The sequence below is a fragment of the Bombina bombina genome, chromosome 4 (assembly GCF_027579735.1).
Source record: "Bombina bombina isolate aBomBom1 chromosome 4, aBomBom1.pri, whole genome shotgun sequence".
Lineage (NCBI taxonomy): Eukaryota > Metazoa > Chordata > Amphibia > Anura > Bombinatoridae > Bombina > Bombina bombina.
The window spans coordinates 757,462,258-757,487,032 of NC_069502.1; the positions used below are offsets into that span (position 1 = coordinate 757,462,258).

General features: G+C 37.0%; 1 protein-coding gene across 1 annotated transcript in view; it reads left to right on the forward strand.

The window, feature by feature from the left end:
• Nucleotides 1-24,775, forward strand: part of LOC128656883 (ribosomal protein S6 kinase alpha-2) — a 631,966-nt gene that overhangs the window by 392,742 nt on the left and 214,449 nt on the right. Inside the window, exons 7-8 of the mRNA XM_053711048.1 lie at nucleotides 14,254-14,291; nucleotides 14,406-14,548. Coding sequence (XP_053567023.1) covers nucleotides 14,254-14,291; nucleotides 14,406-14,548 — 181 coding nt within the window. The remainder of the gene's footprint in view (nucleotides 1-14,253; nucleotides 14,292-14,405; nucleotides 14,549-24,775) is intronic.

The window sequence follows — 24,775 nt, forward strand, 5'->3', positions numbered from 1 at the left end:
CATCATTGGCAAATAAAAGATATAACTTTTAGAACAATATGAAACTTTGTTTTGGAGAAAATATAGGTCAGTAGGTTTTAATTAATGTTTATTAACTTTAATATGTTAGTTGTTTAGCTTAAAAAATATAATAGAAAGTAATCCTTTAAGCTTTATTATCTCATTTGAAATAGCTGCTTTTGCCTGTTGTATCCCCACCTATACTGAACAAGAAGAAATTACATTGCCAGTGGCGGGGGTAGAAGGGAAAAGTACCAAGATATTAATTTTCATTTCTTCTCTGGAAGTATACAAACAGAGATAACATAAGGAGGCTTTGCTTGTGTATATAAAGAGTGATAATGTAAGGAGAATTGATTTCCTTGCAAGCTCAACCAATGTGTTGTGGTTTCATAGAGCAAAACTAGCTGATTCATATTCAAAAATAAACCTAAAGGAACAATTCCCATTCATTTTATATTCTTGAGCTGGTATAACAAATCATTGGAAAACATTTAAGGGAAATCCAGTTTTACAGTACACTGCCCCCATAAAGGAAAATTAAATACAGTAGATTGGGATAATCGACAAACGCACAATAAAAAAAAATAATGCACATTTCAAAGTTAATTTAATTTTCCTTCCTCAGAAAATGTGTTCATATAAAAAGATTTTGCACATTTTGATAATGGAAGTAAAATGATAAGTTGCTTACAATTGGATGCTCTATGAATCATAAAAGTTTAATTTTGAAACTTTTCAGTTAATATCTGATTAGTTTTGCTTACTTCTCTTGATATCCTTTGAGAAAGAGCTGAGGAGTGTGGCTGTATCTTTAGCCACCTGACAGCAGTGTTTGCTATAATGTTCCTAGCAATGTTATACATGTGCACTCTCCCGAGCTTTAATCAGCCTACCTATATTTCCGTTTCACCAAAAGATACCAAGAGAACTACACAAATTTGATAACAGAATTAAATTAGAATGTTGTTTAAAATGGCATTCCCTATCAGGGATAGGCAAGGTGTCCGTGACAGGCCCTTGCAGTGTCCACCTGTTTTGCGGAGGGAGGAGTAGGACAGATGAATACTGGTCCTCACTTGTCCTTGACTCAAGTGACGCCACACTTAGTAGCGGGAAAGTGAGGGAAGAAGCAGCGTGGTGCTGGTGTCTGTGTGTAGAAGACCGCTGCCAACTCTGACAAACGTTACGTAACCAAGTAAGTAACCAACCATGATAATCATGCAATTAACATCAAGATGGGTAGGTTTGGTCAGGAGTTGCAGATTCTTAATATAACCAAAAAAAATAAAAAGGTAATACCACAAGCAGTCTTTAAATAAATTTTATTTTAAACTTGTTTGATTAGATGACTAATTTGTACTTGTGGAACTAGACCAGGGGCGTCCAAAGTGCAGCCCATTTGACAGCAAAGTGTTGCTCTCCTGACTTAACGAAACATAGAATATGTCGGCAGAAAGGAACCATTCGGCCTATCTAGTCTGCCCAATTTTCTGAATACTTTCATTAGTTCCAGGCCTTGGGGCCTAGTTATCAAGCCGTCAACCTCAAATACGCTGGAATTCCGCAGCATATTTGTGGCAAGGCTGATTCGCCTTAGTTATCAAAGGCTAGAGACCGGCAAAAGTAGAATTTTGTGACGTAAACTTCGATCCGCCGAACTCAGTCCGACACAGATCGATTCTTACGTCACTCCAGATGTTCCACACACAAGTGCGGCACAATCTGACTACTTTTGCTAGTTATCAAAAAACTAGCAGGTACGCTCGGCACTTTTCCGGCCCAGCGTACCTGGTTTTCAATCCGCCGCCCTGGAGGCGGCGGATACCATAGGGATCAATGGGAGTCTGACCATAGCGAAAGTACAAGTTTGCTGCTGCCAGACATCCCATTCATTCCTATGGGAGATGTCTGCACCTAACACCCTAACATGTACCCCGAGTCTAAACACCCCTAATCTGTGCCCCCTACACCGCCGCAACTAAATAAAGTTATTACCCCCTAAACCGCCGCTCCCAGAGCCCACCGCAAGCTACTCTATACATATTAACCCCTAAACCGCCACTCCGGGAGCCCACCGCAAGCTACTCTATACATATTAACCCCTAAACCGCCGCTCCCGGAGCCCACCGCAACTATAATAAAATGTATTAACCCCTAAACCGCTGCTTCCGGGGCCCACCGCAACTATAATATATGTATTAACCCCTAAACCGCCGCTCCCTTACCCTGCCGCAACCTATATTAAATTTATTAACCCCTAATCTGCCCCCCCTACACCGTCGCCACCTATAATAAATTTATAAACCCCTATCCTGCCCCCCACTACACCGCCGCCACTGTAATAAATTTATTAACCCCTAAACCTAAGTCTAACACTAACCCTAACACCCCCCTAACTTAAATATTAATTAAATAAATCTAAATAATATTTCTATTATGAACTAAATTAATCCTATTTAAAACTAATTACTTACCTGTAAGATAAACCCTAATATAGCTACAATATAAATAATAATTATATTGTAGCTATCTTAGGATTTATTTTTATTTTACAGGCAACTTTCAATTTATTTTCAACTAGGTACAATAGCTATTAAATAGTTATTAACTATTTAATAGCTTACCTAGCTAAAATAAAGAGAAATGTACCTGTAAAATAAAAACTAACCTAAGTTACAATTACACCTAACACTACACTATCATTAAATAAATTATTCCTATTTAAAACTAAATACTTACCTGTAAAATAAACCCTAAGATAGCTACAATATAAATAATAATTATATTGTAGCTATCTTAGGATTTATATTTATTTTACAGGTAACTTTGTATTTATTTTAGCTAGTTAGAATAGTTATTAAATAGTTATTAACTATTTAATAACTACCTAGCTAAAAGAAATACAAAATTACCGGTAAAATAAATCCTAACCTAAGTTACAATTAAATCTAACACTACACTATCATTAAATGTATTAAATAAATTAACTACAAATAACTACAATTAAATACAATTACATAAACTAACTAAAGTACACAAAAAAAGCTAAGTTACAAAAAAATAAAAAAAATAGGTTACAAACATTTTAAAAATATTACACCAATTTTAAGCTACTTACACCTTATCTAAGCCCCCTAATAAAATAACAACCCCCCCCCCAAATAAAAAATGCCCTACCCTATTCTACATTAAAAAAGTTCAAAGCTCTTTTACCTTACCAGCCCTTAAAAGGGCCTTTTGTGGGGGCATGCCCCAAAGAATTCAGCTCTTTTGCCTGTAAAAGAAAAATACAACCCCCCCAACATTAAAACCCACCACCCACAAACCCCTAATCTAACCCAAACCCCCCTTAAAAAAAACTAACACTAATCCCCTGAAGATCATCCTACCTTTAGTCGTCTTCACTCAGCCGAGCAGCGATGGAACTGAAGAGGAGACCCGGAGCGGCAGAAGTTATCATCCAAGGGGCGCTGAAGAAATCTTCCATCCGATGAAGTGATCCCCCAAGCGGCGCTGAAGAAGTCTTCTATCCGGGCGATGTCATCTTCCAAGCGGCGCTGAAGAAGCCTTCTATCCGGGCGATGTCATCTTCCAAGCGGGGTCTTCAATTTTCATCCCGCCGACGCAGAACATCCTTCTTTACCGACGGACTACCGACGAATGAAGGCTCCTTTAAGGGACGTCATCCAAGATGGCGTCCCTTCAATTCCGATTGGCTGATAGGATTCTATCAGCCAATCGGAATTAAGGTAGGAAAAATCTGTTTGGCTGATGGAATCAGCCAATCAGATTCAAGTTCAATCCGATTGGCTGATCCAATCAGCCAATCAGATTGAGCTCGCATTCTATTGGCTGTTCCGATCAGCCAATAGAATGCGAGCTCAATCTGATTGGCTGATTGGATCAGCCAATCGGATTGAACTTGAATCTGATTGGCTGATTCCATCAGCCAATCAGAATTTTCCTACCTTAATTCCGATTGGCTGATAGAATCCTATCAGCCAATCGGAATTGAAGGGACGCCATCTTGGATGACGTCCCTTAAAGGAGCCTTCATTAGTCGGTAGTCCGTCGGTAAAGAAGGATGTTCTGCGTCGGCGGGATGAAGATTGAAGATTGAAGACCCCGTTTGGAAGATGACATTGCCCGGATAGAAGGCTTCTTCAGTGCCGCTTGGAAGATGACATCGCCCGGATAGAAGACTTCTTCAGCGCCGCTTGGAGGATCACTTCATCGGATGGAAGATTTCTTCAGCGCCCCTTGGATGATAACTTCTGCCGCTCCGGGTCTCCTCTTCAGTTCCATTGCTGCTCGGCTGAGTGAAGACGACTAAAGGTAGGATGATCTTCAGGGGATTAGTGTTAGGTTTTTTTAAGGGGGGTTTGGGTTAGATTAGGGGTATGTGGGTGGTGGGTTTTAATGTTGGGGGGGGATTGTATTTTTCTTTTACAGGCAAAAGAGCTGAATTCTTTGGGGCATGCCCCCACAAAAGGCCCTTTTAAGGGCTGGTAAGGTAAAAGAGCTTTGAACTTTTTTAATTTAGAATAGGGTAGGGCATTTTTTTATTTTGGGGGGGGGGTTGTTATTTTATTAGGGAGCTTAGATTAGGTGTAAGTAGCTTAAAATTGGTGTAATATTTTTAAAATGTTTGTAACCTATTTTTTTTTATTTTTTGTAACTTAGCTTTTTTTTGTGTACTTTAGTTAGTTTATGTAATTGTATTTAATTGTAGGTAATTTATTTAATTAATTTAATGATAGTGTAGTGTTAGGTTTAATTGTAACTTAGGTTAGGATTTATTTTACAGGTAATTTTGTATTTCTTTTAGCTAGGTAGTTATTAAATAGTTAATAACTATTTAATAACTATTCTAACTAGCTAAAATAAATACAAAGTTACCTGTAAAATAAATATAAATCCTAAAATAGCTACAATGTAATTATTAATTACATTGTAGCTATCTTAGGGTTTATTTTACAGGTAAGTATTTAGTTTTAAATAGGAATAATTTATTAAAGTATAGTGTAGTGTTAGGTGTAATTGTAACTTAGGTTAGTTTTTATTTTACAGGTACATTTCTCTTTATTTTAGCTAGGTAAGCTATTAAATAGTTAATAACTATTTAATAGCTATTGTACCTAGTTAAAATAAATTGAAAGATGCCTGTAAAATAAAAATAAATCCTAAGATAGCTACAATATAATTATTATTTATATTGTAGCTATATTAGGGTTTATTTTAAAGGTAAGTAATTAGTTTTAAATAGGATTAATTTAGTTCATAATAGAAATATTATTTAGATTTATTTAATTAATATTTAAGTTAGGGGGGTGTTAGGGTTAGTGTTAGACTTAGGTTTAGGGGTTAATAATTTTATTACAGTGGCGGCGGTGTAGTGGGGGGCAAGATAGGGGTTAATAAATGTATTATAGGTGGTGACGGTGTAGGGGGGCAGATTAGGGGTTAATAAATTTAATATAGGTTGCGGCAGGGTCCATGAGCGGCGGTTTAGGGGTTAAACTATTTATTTAGTTGCAGCGAGGTGCAGGATCAGCAGGATAGGGGTTAATAACTTTATTATAGAGGGCGACGGTATAGGGGGGCAGGATAGGGGTTACTAGGTATAATGTAGGTGGCAGCGGTGTCCGGGAGCGGCGGTTTAGGGGTTAATACATTTATAAGAGTTGCGGCGGGGTCTAGGAGCGTCGGTTTAGGGGTTAGTAACTTTATTGAGTTGCGGGGGGCTCCGGGGGCGCCGGTATAGGGGGTAGAACAGTGTAGCTTAGTGTGAGTGCTTAGTGACAGGCTAGCAATAAAGCTGGGAAAAAGCAGAAGAGCAGCGAGATCGGATGAGTGATAACTCTCACAGTCCGCTACTCATCGCCCCGTACTTGGTGCGCGGCTTTTTGACAGCTTTATTTGATAACTTAGGCGAAATTTTTCAGGTCCGCGGCGATGTGAGGCGAGCTTAGGCGGGCGTATTGGGCAGGCGAAGGCAGTAAAGTTGACACGTTGATAACTAGGCCCCCTTATCTTATTTCTAGCATAACATTATGCCTATACCATGCATGTTTAAACTACTTCACTGTCTCTACTCTCTGCTGGATGGCTATTCCACCATGTATCCACTACCTTCTCTGTAAAGAGAGTGTTTTTTGATGTTTTAAATTTGAAATGTACCTTGGTGTCCTTCACTAACGTCTGTACTTTGGAAAATGTCCGCCACAGCCTTGGTCTTTGCCTATCCCTGTTCCCTATCTGAATCATGAACGTTTGATTTTTAATTTACTGTCTGTTTAAGATAGTAGTCAATGCAGTTGAGTGCATATTGTATTTGGTTTTAATAGCTTGGGTATATGTTGATCAGTGAAGGTTTATATACTGTATTTCATAATATAAAGTCCATATATAGAAACATCCAAGTGCACTGTCAATATTATAGTTCCACAAGTGCACACCGCAAAACAATTGTTCAAAATAGTGTTTTGTATGTATTTATAAATGATTCAAACACAATTCTGTGAATGGCTACTGGTTTAACACATTTATTTTATTTTTTCTCTCAAATATAAAATATTTAAAGAGAAGAGAACATAAATGGCCATCCCATTAAAAAAATGTAAGTTTAAAAAAATATAAAATATCAATTATATCTCTATAGATTAAATTCTGATATCAATGTGTCCCATATGTGAACGAGTAAACTAGTGATCGCTCCAATAAGAGATGTGTCTCTCCATTGCTCTTAATTCCTATGGGGGTCAATTTAACATGGTGCAGACAGGCATGATCCGCTATAGCAAATCATGTTCGCCGCACATCAATAAATGCCGACAGCATTTATCATTACACCAGCAGTTCTTGTGAACTGCTGGTGCAATACCGCCCCTCGTAAATTTGCAGCCAATCGGCTGCTAGCACGGGGTGCCAATCAACCCGATCGTATTGGATCGGCTTGATTTTTGGCGACGTCTGTCCACCACTTCAGAGCAGGCGGAAAGGTTATGAAGCAGCGGTCTTTAGGTTAGCCGGAAACACGGGGCATCATGCTCCGTACAAAGCTTGATAAATTGACCCCTATATGTCAAGCAAAGAGTACCTTGAATATTCCTGGGTAAAACAAAGAGGTTACCGTTTCTTTTTCTGGAACGGAGTCAGAGCGAGGCAGACTAATGCATCTAGGTCCGTGCAACAAAGCGTTTTCAACGGGGCATATCTTTGCAGGTTTTTCTATATAAGATAAATCATTTACTTTTATTAATTTAAAGTGTGCTTACGGATTGTAACGGATGTCAAGCTTACAAATGAGGATAGTTTGTAAGCTTGACATCTGTTACAATATTTTTGAGAAGATGCAGTTGGCTAGACATCTACTCCTGTGTATATGTGTTTTACTATTTGAGGGATTAAAAGCAGTTCTGATTAAAATCTATGGAAAATGTTTGAATTGTTCATTATAGGTTTGGCCCTGACAAAAGCAATTAGAATAATAATTTTATGTACCTGCACCAAAGTTGGAAGTCTTGTCTGATACAAAAAGACTAGTGAGAGACCAGCACTTGAGAAGGTACTTAAAAGGGGTCAGTATCCTACTCCAAGCAACATCAAAGCTATGATAAACATGCCAAAAGGCAACAACTTGTTCTTGAAGCCCAAGACTCTTGAAGCAACACGCAACATCTGTAAGTCAATCAAATCACTAAGGACCATGAAAATTTTACAAGTAAATCATCCGAAGACAGGATCCCTGGAAAGGCTCAAATGAGTATAATAGGCAAGTTACAATAAAATTGAAACCATGATTGAGAAATGGACAAAAAGAGTGCCCTTAACATCATCAATGTCCGAACCTAGGATATATAATAGAAAACACAAATAATCAGGTAGGAAAACAGGAAGGTTTTTGTCCCTTGGAGCAGCAATTCATGAAGTGCGATATCTATATCCAGGCGATTATGATTTGAGAGACAGCTATAATAACTGAAAGAAGTTATGGTTTGTTTTGGAATTTGAGAACAGAATGAACCTAAGACTTTTGCAGTCAAAGAAAATTTAAGGGACAGTCTAGTCCAAAATAAACTTTCATGATTCAGATAGAGAATGTAATGTTAAACAATTTTCAAATTTACTTTTATATAACCAGTTTTGCTTTGTTCTCTTGGTATTCTTAGTTAAAATCTAAACCTAGTAGTTTCATATTCTAATTTCTAAGCTCTTGAAGGCCGCCTCTTCTCTCAGGGCATTTTGACAGTTTTTTACAATTAGAGGGTGTTAGTTCATGTGTGTCATATAGATAACACTGTGCTCACGCATGTGGAGTTCAGGTGAGACAGCTCTGATTGGGTAAAATGGATGTCTATCAAAAGAACTGAAATAAGGGGGCAGTTTGCAGAGGCTTAGATACATGGTAATTACAAAGGTAAAAAGTGTATTTATACAACTGTGTTGGTTGTGCAAAACTAGGGAATGGGTAATAAAGGGATTATCTATCTTTTTAAACAATAAAAATTCTGGTGTAGACTGTCCCTTTAAGTATATACAGGCAACAACTTATGCTAAAAGTAACTTCCACTTGACTGAAAATCAGCTACTGAGAGCTCACAATAAAAATCATCTGTGTTTTTGTAGCGGAGTTGAAAGTCTTTGAATGGGTATTTCCCAGACAGAAGGCAAATGAACTGCCAGAACTGTCAAACACTTCCTAGGAACTGCAAAAACATCTGTAAAAAGCAAACATAAGTACTGTAGGTGTCCTTATAACATGAAAATCTAGTCATTCTGCAACAAGCAAATTTATATTCCATAAAAATAATAATCTGGGCACAACTCGTCTTGTAAACAAGAGATATATTGCTGAGAAAATCATTGGCTATACATTCTCACTATTACTTTTCTTGAACATATGTTTCAACCTTGTGCCCAATGAGTATTTTCCTTGAGTAAACAATGAGTCAGAGAGGAGAAGACAGAATAAAGAATAACTCAGACTCTTGTTCTGAAAATTTAGAATTGGTTTCAAGACCCATGAATTGGAGTTTAATAGCCAAGTATGTTCACAAAGAGAAACCATGTCAATAAGAAATAGAAGAGAAAGAGACTTTTAATACACTCACTTCATTAAATGTCTAGGTACCTCTGGGTGTGGGATGCAGGTTCTCTGTGGACCAGAGGTTTGATCTGGTACTGTACAGGTCTATTCTGCTAAAACTATTGCGGGGGCCCTTGGAAATAAAGGCAGCTGAGAAAAGAGCAGCTAAATTTCCCAGACCTGGTAAAAACACTAGATAATAATAATAATAACAATAATAATAATAATGACGTATGTAGAACTTTTATCTTGATTGCACCTAAAGCACTTTGCACATGGTACATGTACATAAAAGGTATTGAAGTATGAGATTATCAGCTTGTAAGGATTGTGTGAACAAGTAGGTTTAAGTCTTTTTTTTTTTTAAATGTCTAGGGGATGGGCTTCTTTTACAGTGATGGGTAGAGTGTTCCATAGAGATGGAGCGGCATGGCTAAAAGCTTGAACAGCATATTTTTGGCGATTTTTTTTTACATTTAGTTTCAGGGCACACACTGATTAAAGAGTCTGAGTTGAGACTCTGGGCACCAGTAAATGGCTAGATTCAACGAAAAAATCTAATACTTCTCTTACTAGCTCAACTTTAAAAAAGAGAGGCAAATGCTGCATCAGGTTTTTAAAGACCTCATCTATATTCAGGTCACTAAATAATAGTGACTCCTTACCAATGATTGATGTGACCAGTTGTGAGGGAGTTTTAGATATTAATTACTATAGCACTGACACCTAGATTACATAGGTGCCAGAGTTATAAGACATGACTAACCATGCCCTTCCCCATCAAAGGTACACTATCCACTCTTGTCTCAGCCTCCAAGCTCAGGTAATTCTAACCACTTTTCTACACCCCTTCCTGTGGTGTGGGTGCAAATTGACAAAACTGAAAATTTTCAGAAAAAAAATCGGCTACTCATTTCAAGTTAAGACTATGGGCCCCATGTATTAAATGGCATGCGAGCAGCTTCTCAACTTGAGCAGCTGTCCACACGCCTTTGCTGTATACAGGCAGTGGATCTGTTCGTCCGCTTGCCCGTATGCATCATTATACACTCCACTGAGTGTGTAATGCCTGACCAATCACGCAAGAGAAGGGACTGTCAATCACCAAGAGCGAGCTCACACTCTGATTTCTCTTCACCACCTCAGAGGTAACCGCTGCTTCTTACATTGCGGGAAGCAGGCTTGCATGTGTGAATCTGCCTCGCAAGGGCTCCAAAGCAGCTTACGCTGCCTTGTACATGAAGCCCTATGTGCTATTGTATTATCTTCTTATCTTGCATTTGTTGATTATACAATTCTACAGTATTTACTGGTCCTTTAAGATTTCACACAGGAATATAGCCAAAAGGAGGGTACCAGAGATGCCTAATATTACAAAAAAGAGCTTGAAAGCAGCAATGAAAGATGGCATTGGTTAATAGACAGTGTCAGATGATTCTTTTTTGTACAATTGCTATTGGATCTTTTGTTTTGTCTTTTTTCTGTTTTGGAACTTGTAAAAAAAGTAAGCAAAATATAATGCCTACTTTCTTGCTATAAAAAGATGTACCTTAAAGGGCCATTAAACCCCCAAAAATTCTTTCATGATTCAGATGAATACAATTTTAAACAACATTCCAATTTACTTCTATTACCTAATTTGCTGCAATCTTTAGATTAATTAAAGAAACATCAATGCACATTGGTGAGCCAATCACATGAGGCATCTCTGTGTAGCCACCTATCAGAAACTACTGAGCCTATCTAGATATGCTATTCAGGAAAGAATATCAAGAGAATGAAGCAAATTAGATAAAATAAGTAAATTAGAAAGTTGTTTAAAATGGTATTCTCTATCTGAATCATGAAAGAAAAAAATTGGGTTTAATGTCCCTTTAATTCACACAGCACCTTTTAGAACCATATAGTAAATGGCCAGAGTTCAAAGGCAGATAGAAAAGCAGGCAAGTTCTATGATATTAAAAGTTATTACTTCTGTTATTATACCCTTTCCTTTTTCTTCTATTTCCATTCCCTTACCTAGTCTTGTTATCCATGTTTGTGTTTGTCTGATTTGTATGCATAAAGTTGTTTAAATCCTTTCGGAACTGCTGACATAGACATGTCAAAGCAAATTTTTACTATCCCTGTTTTGAACACCAACATACGCTTTTATTTTATAAAATAATACATAAACTCAATGCCTGTCTTGATGTGAACATTTTTTAAGTCTTTCAGCAAGTAAGAACTAAGGGCCCGATGATCTAAACTTCACCAGGTCAGCAGGGGGCTGCCCTTGTGGAATTATCATAAAAAGAGGCAGTCTCTGCGAGTGGCGAGATTTCTCCTATTGAAAGTAATGGGGCTTACTGGAAAAGGACACATTGCTCCATAGAACAAAGATAGTAGTGAGCAAGGGGTGCCCTTTCTAAAAGTAAACCCTAAAGCCAATATAAATCACATTTTGCTGCTTTCTGCGTTTAGCATCTTAGAATGTTTAAATTTTTTGTTATGCATGAATTTTTCTATTAGAGTTATAAGTATTTTGAGAAAAGCTTGGCAGCTTTTAGTTTGCGAGAAAAAAATGTGAGATCTGTAGTGAAAAAATCTTTACAGAATTATGCTGGGATTAGAAACCAAATTTTATATAGGCCCCTGGAACGCCCATATTCTGCCCATTTTGTGTTTTTGTGCATCCTGTGTACTTAAATTACGAATTATGCTGTGCATATTTGATACGATTTATTCCTGTGTAATTTACATACAAATTTTATGTTTTTGATAAAATACAATTTTTGGTGAAGAATTTTGTTACGATTTTTGAGGCACCTTAATAATGCGTATTTTTGTGTGAACGGTTCAATTATTTGTTTTGTACGATTTTTAAAATACAAATTTTATTGTGCACTTTATTAATGTCCGTATCTCCTCCCCATAAGAAAAGTTAAGTCATGGTTAGTACTATCAGGATTAGTAATATCAGTGGTTAGCTGATCCGGGGTTACGCTAAGGGGTGGCTTTGGTTGTTCATTTTAATGAGGGCCAAGACTAGTTGTGGGTAGGAGAACTAGAATTAATAGCTGTTACTTAAATAATGTTTGTATTGTTTGGAGATCTAGAAGGGGCTCATGCAATCTAAATGATTGATTAGCTTATGGTAATTAATGGAAGAAATTATCTACTAATAATACAAATAATGCCATTAAATATATCTTATATACATTCAATATATATCTTCATATCTATTTTTCTATATATCTAGTAAATGATTTAGAGTGGGTGGATAACAATTCAACAACTAAATCAACATAGTCAACATTAACATCAAGGTAATAAGTAATTAGTTACCATATTTATCTATAAAGTAAGTAATAATATATAGGGCTAGCTTATGAGCCACACCCTAACTGTAGCGTGCAACTAATATTGGATTTTTTTTACTTTTTGTGCATGTACTCCAACTTGAAAGTAAATGCGTCTCTTTAGAGCAATTTAATTTAACACGTGTTGAATAAGCGTAGAAATAAAAACTGGCACGAAACATATATATATGTTATATATATATATATATATATATATACTGTGTGTGTGTATATATACATATACACACATACACACTTACACATTATACTGTGTGTGTGTGTGCGTATATATATATATATATATATATATATATATATATATATATATATAGGTATGAATAGAACATATTCTTCTATGTGAAGAACATTGGAATGTGATATATTCATGTTTCATGTTGGATTTAGCGCTCTTTAATAAACATGGCCAGGTTTTTTGCAGTTTTTGAGCTCCAGTGAAATCTATAGGTGAATACGTTAACAGAGTTGCGCTATTCAAAGTTATACATTTGGTGTAAACCCAAATCTTTCATAATTTCAGATATCGCATACAATTTTAAACAACTTTCCAATTTACTTCTATTATCTAATTTGTTTCATATTCTTGGTATCCTTTGTTGAAAAGAATACCCATTAAAGCTCAGTAACTGCACAAAGATGCCTCATGTTATTGGCTTATCCATGTGCATTGCTGTTTCTTCATCAAAGGATACCAAGATAATGAAGCAAATTAGATAACAAAAGTAAATTGGAAAGTTTTTTTAAAATTGCATTCTTTGAGGTAGAATTATCAAGCAGTAGATGCTGCATCGATACCCCATCGTTTCAAGTCCACCAGAAACAGAAATTAAGAAGCAGCAGTTGTAAGACCGCTGCTCCTTAAAGGGACATTAAATACTAAATAAATGCTTGATAGAATGATGCATTCAAAGAAAATATTAGTCTGAGAACAACATGGGGATGTATTTTTTAAAGTTTTATTAGGCGTTTAAATAAATAGTGACAAAATAAGTGTAAAGTTTTAGTGCCTATAAAACAATGGGAGCTGCCATGTTGTAACTTAGGTTACCTTCCCTGTTGTGGCCAATTATGGACAATTTTAAATAGACCACTAGTGTGTGCAGTCAATGGCTGTGTGGAATATAACCGTGTTCTGCACTTCTATTTCTAACAGGAACTGAAAAGTTTACGATTTCAGAATGGAATTACAGGAGAAGGGGACAAAATAAATAATGAAAGTATATTGTAGAGGGTTTTTTTATTCACACAGTTTATCATATTATGTTACCATCTCAAAGTGTTTAAAGTCCTTGAACTTCTCTGCCACTTTTTAGGTGACGGACTGCAATCATCCCATGATCGGGATGATTGACACCCCCTGCTAGCGGCCCGATTGGCTGCGAGTGTGCAGGGGGCGGAGTTCCACAAGCTACAGTGAATCATGCCCCCCTCAGCCTTTAATAAATCTACCCCTTTATCTCAATCATGAAACAAACATTTTGGGTTTCATTTTCCTTTAACTGTGTTTTTACAACTTGGAACAAAAGTTGAATTTATTATCTTTAGACAAAATATCTCTACTGCTTTTTTAAACAGATAAATGTATCTATTTTTGTCAGACTTGTACATAGTTCTCAGAAAAACATTTGAAATGAATGATCGAGAGAACAATACTTTGCAATTCAAATGTACAAACATTATAATGAAATAGCTGTTCGTCTAACTTTTCTTTTTTTTTGTAGAGTTGTTTTTTGTATTTTTGAGTTAGAAACATATTGTGCTATGACTGACACATTCTCATTTCTTGTCATTGTGCGCTTGTAGCATTCTTTTAGATGAAGAGGGTCACATCAAGATAACAGGTATGTAGCAAGAAATATGTGGTTTGAAATGAAGCCATGCATAATGCAGTAACATAACTAAACAAGACAGTAACTGATGTGTCATCTTTTTTTTTGCTTTCATTATATGAATAGATTTTGGGTTGAGCAAAGAATCCATTGATCATGATAAAAGAGCCTATTCTTTTTGTGGAACAATAGAGTATATGGCACCTGAAGTAGTTAATCGTAAAGGACACACGCAGAGTGCTGACTGGTGGTCTTTTGGTGTTCTAATGGTAAGATTGTGTTTAATTATGTAAAAATAAGAATGTCAGATTATTCTGACAACTTTAAGCTGTGTTATCATATTTTATATTTTGTCTCTGACTCATTTTTTTTTCATCTTTAAGAATTCTTTTAAAGGGACAGTAAACACCTTGGGCTAGATTACGAGTGGCGCTCTAACAGTTGCACAGGATCATTAATCGGGTTTATTGCGGCTGTTTGCAGGCGTTGGAAGTAGCACAAATATTACAAGTTGAAAATAAACATGACCGATTGAGGGCAAATTAATTTAATGTGCGTCAGGATATTGCAATAGTAAGGTGTGAGGGTTTTTTCCCCCAACTTTTTTTTTTTTATCTATTGACTTTAATGGAGCAATACGCTGCGGAATCTGTTGGCGGTCTACAAATAACCGATAATAATAATAATAATACATGCAAATGCACACAATATTTGATGTTCAATTTTCGCGCTAGTTGGGTTACCGCTTGTGCAAAATACGTTTTTTTTAACTTGTAATACGAGTGCAATCTGACTAGCACAAAAAGCTCATCTCGTGAAACAATTGTGAAAACGCAATATGCCACGCCACTTGTAATCTCGCCCTTGGTTTTGTATTTGGATATAACCTCATTTGACTTTGAATTGACACATAGACCTACATAAGTAGAGTGTATCAAGAGCTATAAAAAAACATGAAACATATACAAGGATCTATTTATGAAAACCCTCTTAACAAAAGCCATGGAGATCCATTTTTTATAGCACATATAAAAAAACAAATCAATATATTGAAAAAAACATTCATAAATATATTGCTATGCATAAAATACAACACACTAAAGGTACAAAACCTTTAATCCAAACTGCTTGGGAACAGAAAAGGTTTGGATTTCTGAATAGTTCGGATTTTAGAATATTTGTATATTTGCATCTGTATAATGGAACAGATTGGAGAGGGGATGGGACCAAGTGTAAACAACAAGATTTTATTATTTAGGCAATATTTACATGTCATAATACAGCTTAAAATTGATTACAATTATTATTATTACTACTATTATTATTACTATAATTTATTTGTATAGTGCTGCAAAATTCAGTAGTGCTAGGTATGGAATGCAACCTAAAGAAAGTTTTATATAATTTGTAATCAGGACCGCCACTAGAAATTTTGGGGCCCCTGACTCAACCATTGAACAGGGCCCCCCGCTCCTTTGACATGTGCAATTTTTGACCAAGTGACTAAAACGTATATTTAAACTTGGAAATGTTGTAAAAGTAGTAACACACACACACAGACACACTCATACACTGAAACACACAAACACACTCACACATAAGGATTCACATATAGACACTCTAACAGACACGCAAAAAAACACACTCAGACACAGACACCCAAACAGACACTTAGCACTTGTTTACATTGACCTGACAAGTAATGAGGTAAACTACAGTTTTGTAAAAAAAGGAGATTTAGAAAACAAAATATGGAGTTCTGATTATCTTTTTGTAAAGGAAGATGACAGCTAAATTATGACAACAGCATGCAGTGGCTGAAAGGAAGAGCCCTGAACTGACTAAACAATAATTTAAAGGTTAAATGGTAGATTGGTTACTTCCGGAAAGGTCTTGTTAGTCTCAAAGTCTGTAGAAAGATGTGAATAATTAGTAGTAAGGTAAAAATGTCCTAAAAAGGAACAGACAATGGACACACACACAAACTCAAACTTGCACATACACCCAAGGAAACACCGACAGAGACAGCCTCAGAAAACACACAAAGACATACACACACAGAGAGAGAGACAACCACCTGAAAAACACAGAAAGACATACATACACACACCCTCACTGAGACATCCACAGAAAACACACAAAGATACACACACCCTCACAGAGACACCCACAGAAAACACAGACATACATACACACACACACACCCTCACAGAAACACCCATAGTAAAAGCTTGAAGACATATGCACACACACTCACAGACAACCACAGAAAATGCACAAAGACATACACACCCACCCTCACAGAGAGACCCACAGATAAAAAAATACATACACATAGAGACACAAACCAAAGCACAAAGACATAAACACATACACCCACAGAAACACTCACAGGAGGAAACATTTATGCACCTTGCATCCCCTAAATCAACAGTGTGTGACATACATATGCATGATAAAAAAATTGCAGAAATTAAGAGATCACTTTTTAAAGAATCATATTTGTAAATGTGCAAACAAAAATAATTCTGTGAATTCAAAATTGTACATTAATGAGCTGGGTAGATGGCTAGATGAAGAAAAGTACCTTTAAAAGGTTGACATATGTTTGTTTGTTTTTTCCCTATTTTCCCCAACCAAGAGCACCACTTCAAATATAGTGTACAAATTTTCCCATCTGTCAGCTGTACTTATGGATTTTGAAAATGCTGTACTCTATATGGTCTTGGTGGGACCAAAAGCTGTGGTACTCATACCATTAGATCTGGTTAAATGCAGGATTTAGGCTTGTTGGTATGTATTTCAAAACTAAGTCAGCTGTAGTGTAAACTGAACAGTTTTAAGTTAACCTGTCTCATTTCAAACACTGAGCAATCTTAGTCTGAGAGTATAAAATTTTATGCAGATGTAAAAATCTTAGATAAGATGCCTCCTTGCATCTGGAAAGTCCTTGCATAAAGGGGCAGTAAACTGGAATGTAATATATATATATATATATATATATATATATATATAAAATGCATATCTGCCAAAAGGACATCTACCATTTGTGTATTGAGTAGGAAACATTTCTGCATGGTTTTAAATATAGAATTCCTACAGCATTGTGAAATAATCATAAATACACTGCTGCTAAAAAAAATGTGTTTTTATGGACCCCTAGCCCCACCATACAACTACTACCACACTGAAGTTACAATCCAAAATTGCACAAAGAAATAAAAAACATTTGCTAAGTAAGTCCTACCTCCTCTTCAAATTAAAGTGATCTGCCGCCTGACTCAGGCACACACTGTACAAAGTGCCAAGTCTGTCTCACACTGAGCATAGTGGTTTAGTGCACACTAAGAAATCCTCTCAAATGCTAATACTTTACTCCTTGTAATAACATTTCCCATGCTCAATTATTAATATAAAGTTTATGAGCTTTATAAATCCCTTTAATTTATTCTGTTCTAATCGTCAGTCTTGCCCCCATCCATTACGTCACTTTGATATTTCTGTCCCATTGGCCAATCCAGGCATACTACACCTGTGCACTCAGGTGTATTTAAAGGGTGATCTATGTACTAAGTATTAGTGTCCATGACTAAGGCAATGTTCTGCCGAAACGCGTAGGACCTGTGTGTTTCTGTCCTGGATTGATTTCTGCTTTGTTTTATCATTTTTATTTTCTCCAATTTCAATAAAGTTATATACGCTTAGAAGGCTTGTGGGACTTTGTTCTATTTTTGCCTAATCATTTCACCCACTAAGCCTCAGCGTATCCTGGACCGGAGGAGGAAAAATTTACCCTGCTTGCGTCACTACCCGGAAGTGCTTAGCCGGTAGCGTGGATGGGACGCGCTGCTACACAACGCTCACCCTGAAGAGGTCGGTAACCGAAGTGGTTGAAAGTAGCTGACTGATGCGGGGACCCAGGCTGTTCTGAGGACGGACAGTATCCTGGTGAACTATCCGCTGCCACAAGATTGACCCAACCACAGGAAAGACCAGGAGCGGGTGAGTGTTATATAAGGCCATAGGTACATCTTAGTGACTTGGGAAATTTACCGGAACTTTGAGCTACAGTGAGGGACTACTGTATATATTGAACTGATTTTTTTTCCCTCATACGGCTTGGTTCACTGACTTATTTGCCACACTCTCCTTTGTATTTTGGGTCTCAGGAATCCCCACTTTACAATATTATTGAATTTTCTGGGATTTAATTTTGATATGGAGAATCGTGACCTATTTTCTTTAAGACCAATGGCAATTATGGATATGGACAGGCTGACAATAGAGGATACTTTTGTCAATCAAAAAGAGACACTGTCTATTAGTGACATTTTTCTCCTTATGGAAAAAACTCTTATAAAGGAATATAAAATCTGGTGGGATAAAAGGGCCCTGGAAAAATATTTACTATTGGATCTAATTCCCAGAGGGCTCCATATGAATAAATATCCCACTTTTCAGGTTGATGATCCCACTTTTGTTACAGAATGGAACCAGATTCTAACTGAATGTTCCAGGAGACTGATGACATTAATTATTAGATTTAAAGAGACAGCTCTGCAATCAACACGTGAGGAGCTAGCTGACCTACAGAATCGTTTGAATGATTATACATTGCATCCCAAATATGGGGATATGGACCTATTACTAAAGGACTCTGTTAATAAATTTCGTGTTGAACTTGACAATTTTAAACTTAAGAAATTTATGAGGGACAGTGAAGATCATGTCCATAACAGGGTCTATACGTGGCATATACGTAACAATACCGCTAATAATAGGTCTAGATCTAGATCAAGATCAAGAGGCAGAAATGCATCCTGACAATTAGACAAGCATGTATCTTTTTCTACCCCTATGCCTATTGAACACACACCCTTACAACAGGTTGCCCCCCCTTTACCATCTATACCCCCCACTGTGTCATCTGAGCAGGCAGTCAGATCTAAATCTGATAGTAACAGTCGTTATGATACTATGCTAACTAGAAATGCATCAAAGAGGAATGACATTAATTTACCATCCCTCTCAGAGCAAAGAAAACAAGTATTTCTTAGTGAGAATGAAGGAGAAACAAGTGCTATGACCACAGAATTAGCCCCTTCAATAATAAGAAATGATCAGCAGGTTTTTCACAGGGACCCAGCCGCAGGAGAGGGGGGAGGAAGAGAAGGAAGAGGACAAAGAGGCAGAGGGGTAGGAAGACACAAAAGAGGGGGCAGAAACAAGTATGTAATCTAAATGTAGTTAACCTTCCCAGCATCCCTCTCACTGAACCAGAATGTGAAGTATTGGGTTTGGGTTTAGGTTTCATTCCTACTAATAAGTTTAACTTATTCGATACAATAGTGGATTTAAATAAATTGGTCCGTGATTTAACTTTGAAAAAGTATTTTTGGAATAAAGAGCAACTAGGGGATGTTCCCGACACAGAACTTAATTCAAGATCTCCCTAAAATCTATGACATGGTTGATTTTGGTGAAATGTGTGATTTTTTACAACTCCATACTTTAGGCCAAGAAGCAATAGTTGATGAATCTCTCCTCAAGATCATGCATGGGGGTTTTAAACCCAAATCTATATTTTACCCAACGAGGGAGAGAGGCCCCTTTTTAGAAGCCTTCCACCACAGGGTGGAGGAGGACCTTATCAAACTCTCTGCTGACTGCAAACACCCCCGCCCTAATGTTACCAATGCCCAGGCCTTAGCTCTTGAGTCTCTCAAGAGCAGAGATGAAATTATCATTAAACAGGCGGATAAGGGCGAGTGTGTTGTGGTCCAAGACAAGACAGCCAACTTAACAGAGGCAAATAGACAGTTGGGGGATACAGAGGTGTGTCAGGTTTTGAGGAGTAATCCCACTGATGAATTTAGGAGAGAATTGGTGTCATTAATTGATGATGGTATAGAGAATGGCATCTAGGACCAGAACACAGCGGATTTTTTATTTGTCCCAAATCCTATTATTCCAATTTAAAATCACCTCCCCAAGGTACATAAATCCTTGGAGAAGGTGAAGGGAAGGCCAATTGTGGCAGGAATTGGTTCAATGTTTGAGAACATATCTACATGGGTGGAATCTCTATTACAACCCATTGTGTTCAAATTGCCCACATACATCAAAGACACCAAGCACTTACTAAATTGCTTACAACAAGTGAAATGGGATGAGAGATCACACTGGTTAACAGTGGATGTTGTGGGGCTGTATTCAGCAATTCCCCATGCCAGTGGTCTCAAAGCCGTGTCATACATGCTGGACAATTTCAGCAATTATGGTGAAAGTCTCAAGCTGTTTCTGTTACAGACGATTGAGTTCTTGTTAACCCATAATTTTTTTCTGTTCAACGGCAAATTCTATCTGCAAAGGCGTGGCACAGCGATGGGGGCCAAGTTTGCCCCCGCATACGCCAACCTTTTTATGGGTTGGTGGGAGCTGTGCCACGTTTTTGCAGATAGAAACCCATTCAAGTCTGAAACCATAATGTACAAAAGATATATCGATGACCTCCTGTTCATTTGGACGGGGGGTCATGATAGATTAGTACATTTTGTGGAATATCTCAACACCAATGATGTGAATCTTCAATTCACATATGCAAGTGATAACATCAGCATACCTTACTTGGATCTCCTTTTGATAGGGGATAAGGATGCAGGGGTTATTAAAACCACCCTATACCGTAAGCCCATTGCTACCAATGCTATTCTACATGGAAGAAGCAATCACCCAAGACATATGGGTTTTGGGGTAGCCAAGGGCCAGTTTATTCGCATCAAGCGTAACTGTACGGATATTGAAGATTTTGAGAGAGAGAGAGTCAGACCATGATGAAGAATTTATTGGAAAGAGGCTATCACAAGAAAACAGTGAGCAGAGCACTTTTGGAGGTCGATCGGTTGGATAGAAATCAATTACTTATTGATCATGGTATACATCATGACAAGGAGAATAAATTTGATGCTTCTAAGCCACTTTTTGTGACCTCATACAGTGCACAATTTAGTGCCATATGTAACATAGTGAAAAAGCACCTTCCAATTCTTGCGGCTGAAGATAGTTTCAGACACATTACTTCAGAAGGCTGCAACTTTGTTTCAAGAAGGGGATGTACACTGGGTAATACCCTATCCCCTAGTCTAATACGTCAATCATCATTACCCAGAAGCAGTTGGTTGGAAGTTAAGGGGCATTACAGATGTCATTTTGGCAACTGTATAGCCTGTGGCCATACAAGATCTACAAATAACTTCCAGTCAGCAGTGACTCAAAGGGTCTATGACCTTAATTCATATACCAACTGCCGTTTGACCTATGTTATTTACATGGTGGATTGCACACAGTGCAATAAACAATACATAGGATGCACCTCTAGGGAGGCAAGAACCAGGATTAGGGAACATCTAAATAACATTGAGAATGGCTCTGAATGCTCAGACCTGGCCAGACATTTTATTTTTTTTCATGACAAAGTGGTCATGACATTTAAATGGCAGGTAATAGATCACATTCGTCCATCTATAAGAGGGGGAGATCGCTCAGCCAAATTACTTTACAAAGAGGCTTTCTGGATTTTCAAGCTGAATACCAGAAGACCCAATGGATTCAATATTGATGGTGACATCATTAATTTTTGGTGCCACCATAAATAACTTATATGAGATATATTCCACTGTACTATTAGTTACGGGATTTGAGATATATATATATATATATATATATATATATATATATATATATATATATATATATATATATATATATATATATATATATATATATATATATATATATATATATATATATATATATATATATAGAGATGAGTTAGCCCATACCCGCTCATAATAAAGGCTCTTTGAGGATCAATAGGGAATCTAGTTGTTAGGAATATGCTAGTGTTTTAAATATATTTATGTACTTTAGTCAGGTTTTGGTATGATTACAACATACAAGCATCACTATTATTATCCAATTCTGATATAATTTTTTGAAAATTGATTATGCTCACTAGGCTCCTAACTAGGAATGAGCGATTTATGAATTATGCTTGAATTTGGAATATAAGGACTGTTCACAGTGGAGCTATGTAATTGATTAATTCAACTATTACTTCTGTGATTAGATCATTGTTTATTTTGCTTTCTCATGCTTGTACATCATTTTGCTGCATCCCACCTGTAAGTTCATAATATTGCCATTATCTAGCCAAAAAATATTCCCCCCTATTCCTAACTATAATATGTTGCTTACATATAATATAAAGTTTATGAGCTTTATAAATCCCTTTCATTTATTCTGTTCTAATCGTCAGTCTTGCCCCCATCCATTACGTCACTTTGATATTTCTGTCCCATTGGCCAATCCAGGCATACTACACCTGTGCACTCAGGTGTATTTAAAGGGTGATCTATGTACTAAGTATTAGTGTCCATGACTAAGGCAATGTTCTGCCGAAACGCGTAGGACCTGTGTGTTTCTGTCCTGGATTGATTTCTGCTTTGTTTTATCATTTTTATTTTCTCCAATTTCAATAAAGTTATATACACTTAGAAGGCTTGTGGGACTTTGTTCTATCCATGCTCAATTAGCACTCTGCTGTAGTACCCACTGGTGGCTGTCAAAATTTAAAATAAAAAAAAAAAATTTTTTAGTTCTTCCCTCATGGGGCCCCCCTGGCTCATTGGGCCCCTGACAGGAGTCACCCCTGTCACCCCCTGATGGCGGCCCTGTTTGTAATACTGTTATATACATAATACCATCTTAACGCTAGTACAGTAATGTAATCATAAAGGCTAGAATTGTTGTTTTAAATAAATATAGACTGGCATTTGCATTTTCCAACACTAAAGTCAGACCAAAGGTGAAGGTACAGAAGATTGTGACTTACTTAGGGCTTTATAACGAGTGTGGAGCTATTTATCGTTCCCACTTGTGCGTTAACTCTGCTAGACTTCAGTTTTTTGCATTTGTCGGGTACTGCACGCAATACAAGTTGAAAGTAAAAGCAGAAGCGAAAATATAGTGACAGTGTTAACATATTCCCTCAAGGCTTCAACAGGGCACCAAAAGTGGAAGAGAGAGATGATTACATATAGATATATATATATATATATATATAAACACAAGTTAGAAACCCCTATGAGCCTGTGCTCAAACAACAAGCAAGCAGTCAATAATTAGTATTAACAGAAGAAAGGGGGACTGTTTGTTACCAAGCGTTGAACGCATGCGATGCCGGAACTCCCCCAGGGTAAGGGTAAAAGCTTACATCCAGTCTCTCAGAGCAATCTACCTCACGTTGTCCCAACGACCGCTACCGCAGCTCTATGAGACACGGGGTTGCTTCACAAACCGGAAGGTTACCTCCTTAGCCTCTCTGGGGAGTTACACTTGTCCTGTGATCTCTACAGCCTCCTTGGTTCTCTGCATCTTAAAAGATCCTGCCCCTTTCTTTGCCTGATGACCAGTACCGCCTCCAATGATCACCTCCTGTGAACCAATGGAAAAAATGGAACTGCGCTGTGCTGTAAAGTTTTCTGATTGGACTCAAAAAGGTGCTCAGCTTTGTAGGGAAAGTTCATGAACAGAAAATTAGAGATAAGCCAGCACAGCAACTTCTTGATAAAAGTCCAAGTTTATTTAGTATCCATAAAAAAAGAGAACAAAATTGACACAATAGTATTTACAAACAGCTGTTAAGGTAATAGTCTGTCTGACATGTTTTTATACATATCATTCATGCCTTGAACATGATGATAGGAATGCCTTGGAATCATCTCTAAAATTTTAAATTTCATTTGTGACTATCAGATGCTCAATGGTTGCAATCCTAAAATAATTGTATACTGGAACAGGAACACTGTTCTATTTAAATTTGTATATATATGTGAAAGTGATACTACTGACATTATCACTATCAACCTATCACTATTCATGAGTTGGAACCTATCATTATGTGGGAGTATATTCCTATTCCCAGAAATTGATGTTGTAAATGGAATTAAATCCATTGGGAACTCTGGTGACCAGGGAGAAAATCCAAAAGGCCTCTCTTTTGAACAATAATTTGTTCAAATCTCCTCCTCTTTTTGGCTTTTTTTAAATTTTTCTATAATTTTCCATTTGAATGTCAAATTTGAACTAGCATGTTTATCTATAAAATGTTTAGCTAATTCTGATTTAGCATCTGATCTTTTGATATCTGAGAGGTGCTGGCGAATTCTCTCCCTGGCCTCCCTTGAGGTACACCTAATATATTGTTTATTTGAACAGGTACACCAGGCCATATAGGTCACAAATTTGGATCTACAGTTCACACAACTTTCAATTGTATATTCCTTGGATGTTACATTTGATTTGAAATTTTCCCCTCTATATATAAAACTGTGTATACCCTGCAGTTTTATACATAGAGGAGATCCAAACATGCTCAGCCCTGGGTGCTCACTGGCACTCACAGGAAGCTGTGCTGTCCCCGGCAGTTAACCCCA